Source organism: Impatiens glandulifera, chromosome 5, assembly GCF_907164915.1.
Source record: "Impatiens glandulifera chromosome 5, dImpGla2.1, whole genome shotgun sequence".
NCBI lineage: Eukaryota > Viridiplantae > Streptophyta > Magnoliopsida > Ericales > Balsaminaceae > Impatiens > Impatiens glandulifera.
The window spans coordinates 9,257,149-9,260,325 of record NC_061866.1 but is presented as its reverse complement, the minus strand read 5'-3'; the positions used below and the strand labels follow the sequence as shown (position 1 = coordinate 9,260,325).

Below are 3,177 nucleotides of genomic sequence, written 5' to 3'. Positions count from 1 at the left end.
GCCCCGAACACAAATAACATTACCAGTGAGGAAATATACTACAAATACCTCCGAACAAACTGAGCTACCACAACCCAACTCAAAGTATATATATATTAAGGTATTTATAATCTATTAGCGTCACTCTTATAAGAAATTCATGTGATTCCAAGTACGGGAACATCACGCAAACATTAGAGTTCGAACTAATATTATTTACCTAAATAGTGGTGGAAATATAACTACATCATGTAAAAGGAAACATTAATCTACCTTAGGCTGCACAAAAGAAGTGAGTTAAGGTGGTGGGTGGGAGGTGCTAGCCAGGTGCCATTTTTGGGATATAGTAGAAAAACAAACATGCGCATCTGTAGATGTTTATCTTTTTTGTCTCTTACTACCTGCATTGAAGACCACAAGAACCTAATTCAAATCTAAGTGCATAAAAAGATCATCTTTTTTAGACCTACAATAGATAAATACAATTTACAGCATCGATTTTATCAATGTAAAATCATTAAACCCATGTTTTCAAGTATGGATCATGAAACAACAAACCCATGCTCCTTGAAATAGCAAATGATTCTTTTTAAAACTATATAATATATACACAAATAAAGATAAAAATATTTTATTTTTATTTTTTTTACATTCATAACTAGAATAAAATAGTAAAAAAAGAAGAAAGAAAACCATTGAAATTTTTATTATTTGAATTTACTTCATTCATGAAGATGATGGGTTAATTATCATCAACTGCTTTGATCTTTTGATCCTCTGTTGAAATTGAATTCTTGCAATGAGCAATTGCGGCCTGAATCGCGGCCTGTAATTCTTCCATGGTGCTATGATCACTAGTTGAAGTAGTTGGGGTTTGCACGAGAAGACCGCTATTTCCCGGTGAGTTTCTCATTGATGCCGGCGCCGACGAGCAATCCCTCCTTCCCGGCCCTCCTCCTGAATTTCTCCTTGACCCGCCGGCAATGTTGCCGGAAAACGAATAAGGCTGTCGCCGGAGCTGTGTTTTCTCTCTTCTTCCTCGGAATGATAGAATTAGAGGCCTCACCATTCTGATGTATCTCTTTACCACGTGCCCAATATCAAACCTTAACCTCTTTTTCTGATTCTGATTTTGATTCTGATTCTGATTTCGATTATGGCTCTGTTTATCTCTGATCATTATTATCTGCTCTCTCTGATCTCTGCGCCATCTGGGTATACTCATAAATGAGAAAGATTTGGACTTTATCGGTCTATCTTTGGAATCAATGACATTATTACGATGGGGATGACCGAAAGAGAAGGATTTGGACTTGGTTTTTTCATGAATGTCGGCGGCGGCGATGGATTTGACGGGGAGGGTTAAACTGTCGAGAGAATTTGTGGAGGTGCGTGGAGAGATAGGTGGGATATGAGAAAGGAGATGGAGAGGAAGGAGATGGCCGTGGAAGAAGATTTCGTCGGCGGGGGATAAATCAACGGCGGCTTTGGATTTGTGAGTGGCGGCGGCGGAGGAGGAAGTGGGTTGGAGAGAGATTGTGAAGGAGAATTCGTGTGTGGGAGAAGTGATGTTTGAGGGAGGAGAAGGGGGTGATAGTTTTGGTGGTGGATTAAGAAGGTTTGTGTTTTTGTAGAAATCTTCATGGGGCTTGTCTCTGATTTTGTCCATTTAATTGGATGAAGATGATGATGATGATGAGATCAAGAATGTTGTTGAAGAGAGAGGGGAGATGAGAGATGAGAGAGATGGGGGCGTTTATTTTGATTCCTTCTACTATGGCTCTCTCAAAAATATATGAATGATGAATTGATGATGATCTTCTTTTCTAGTATTGTTACTCCTGTTTTCTGTTTTGTTTGTGCATGTGTTTCACCACACTAACAAGGTTGGAGGGATAAGGGTTAGGGAGAGAGAGAGATTGGATAGTCTTTTGCACAATAGCCAATTCACATGGTATATACAAAAATGTTTAATATATTATTACTAAAATAAATAAATATATAGGTATGTAATTAATTGTATTGGTTAATGTTGGAGATAGAACCTAGTCAAAACATATAAATATTATTTTGGATAACTACCGTAAACGAAAATAAGAGTGAGCATAAAATCTGTTGTTATCCGAAATCTGAGTTCGTATTTGATTTTTTTTTTAAATTCGGATTCGGATAGTTGAGATTCGGCTTCGGATAAACATGATGAATTATGTTGAAAAACACATACAAATATAATAAGTTATGTTGAAAAACGAGAAATTAATTATAATTGACATCAAAAGTTCTTATTTATTTTATGCAAAATGTTAATAAGCGAGTTAAATAAGAACGGCCTTAATTAAAAATAATTAGATTTTTAATCTTTTTAAATAATAATTTTTAATCTTAAATATATATATATATATATAACAACACTTAGACATAAATCATCGTGTTGCGTAATAGTGTAAATGAGTCAATTTGTTAGTTTATTACAAGTTAATCAATTTTCGAAATTTGGAATGATTCATCTAAAAAATAAAAATAAAATTACATATAAAAATTTTAAACTTGCAACATATATCTTATAAGGGCATAACTCTAACCAACTAAGTAATATATATAATTTTTATATTTTAAATTCAATCAAATATTTTTATATACATGCATATGAATTTGTATCATTTTTATTTTTTTTATTAATTGTTATAAATTTTTGTTGTTTTTAATATTAGAAATTAAGTTATTTTAATGTGAGTAAAGTAATTTTATTTTGAATGGTTAATTATATGAATTATATATTCACACACAAAATTATAAATAAAAAAAATCTTAAGTAATCTAGTAGTTAAAGTATCCATGGTACATAAAAATCAAGATTTGAATCCCGCTAAGCGCAACTTTTAAACTATTATAATAATTCTTATAAAGAAACAATGCTGGTTAAATATATGAATAAAAATGTTGGTTTTCGGAAGTGAGGATAAAATTGATGAGATAGAATAAACAATATTTAATGGTTGGTTAACCGGAGTGAAAGTGAGGTCATAACATGAGAGGTCGATTGAGATTGGTTGTTAGTTTGCCGAGAAAAAAAGTCATCAACAAAGGATATATTGTGGTTAAAAATATATAAATAAGATGTTAATTGACCGAAGTGGGAAAGTGTAAGATGACGAGATGAGAAGTTGATTGAGATTGATGATTGGTTTGCTGAGAGAT

At 32.8% G+C, this 3,177-nt stretch overlaps 1 protein-coding gene across 1 annotated transcript; it reads right to left on the bottom strand.

Annotated features, from left to right (window-relative positions):
• Nucleotides 1–213: 213 nt before the first annotated feature.
• LOC124937990 (BRI1 kinase inhibitor 1-like) lies at nucleotides 214–1,862 on the bottom strand. The gene is made up of 2 exons (XM_047478338.1): nucleotides 701–1,862; nucleotides 214–380 (listed from the first exon to the last, which is right to left on the bottom strand). Exon 1 carries the CDS (start codon nucleotides 1,646–1,648, stop codon nucleotides 722–724), a length of 927 nt encoding a protein of 308 aa, XP_047334294.1. The 5' UTR covers nucleotides 1,649–1,862; the 3' UTR covers nucleotides 214–380; nucleotides 701–721.
• Between the last annotated feature and the right edge of the window lie 1,315 nt (nucleotides 1,863–3,177).

Bases quoted from the DNA above. Each gene is read 5' to 3' on its own strand.
- LOC124937990 (XM_047478338.1), bottom strand. From the start codon at position 1,648: ATGGACAAAATCAGAGACAAGCCCCATGAAGATTTCTACAAAAACACA.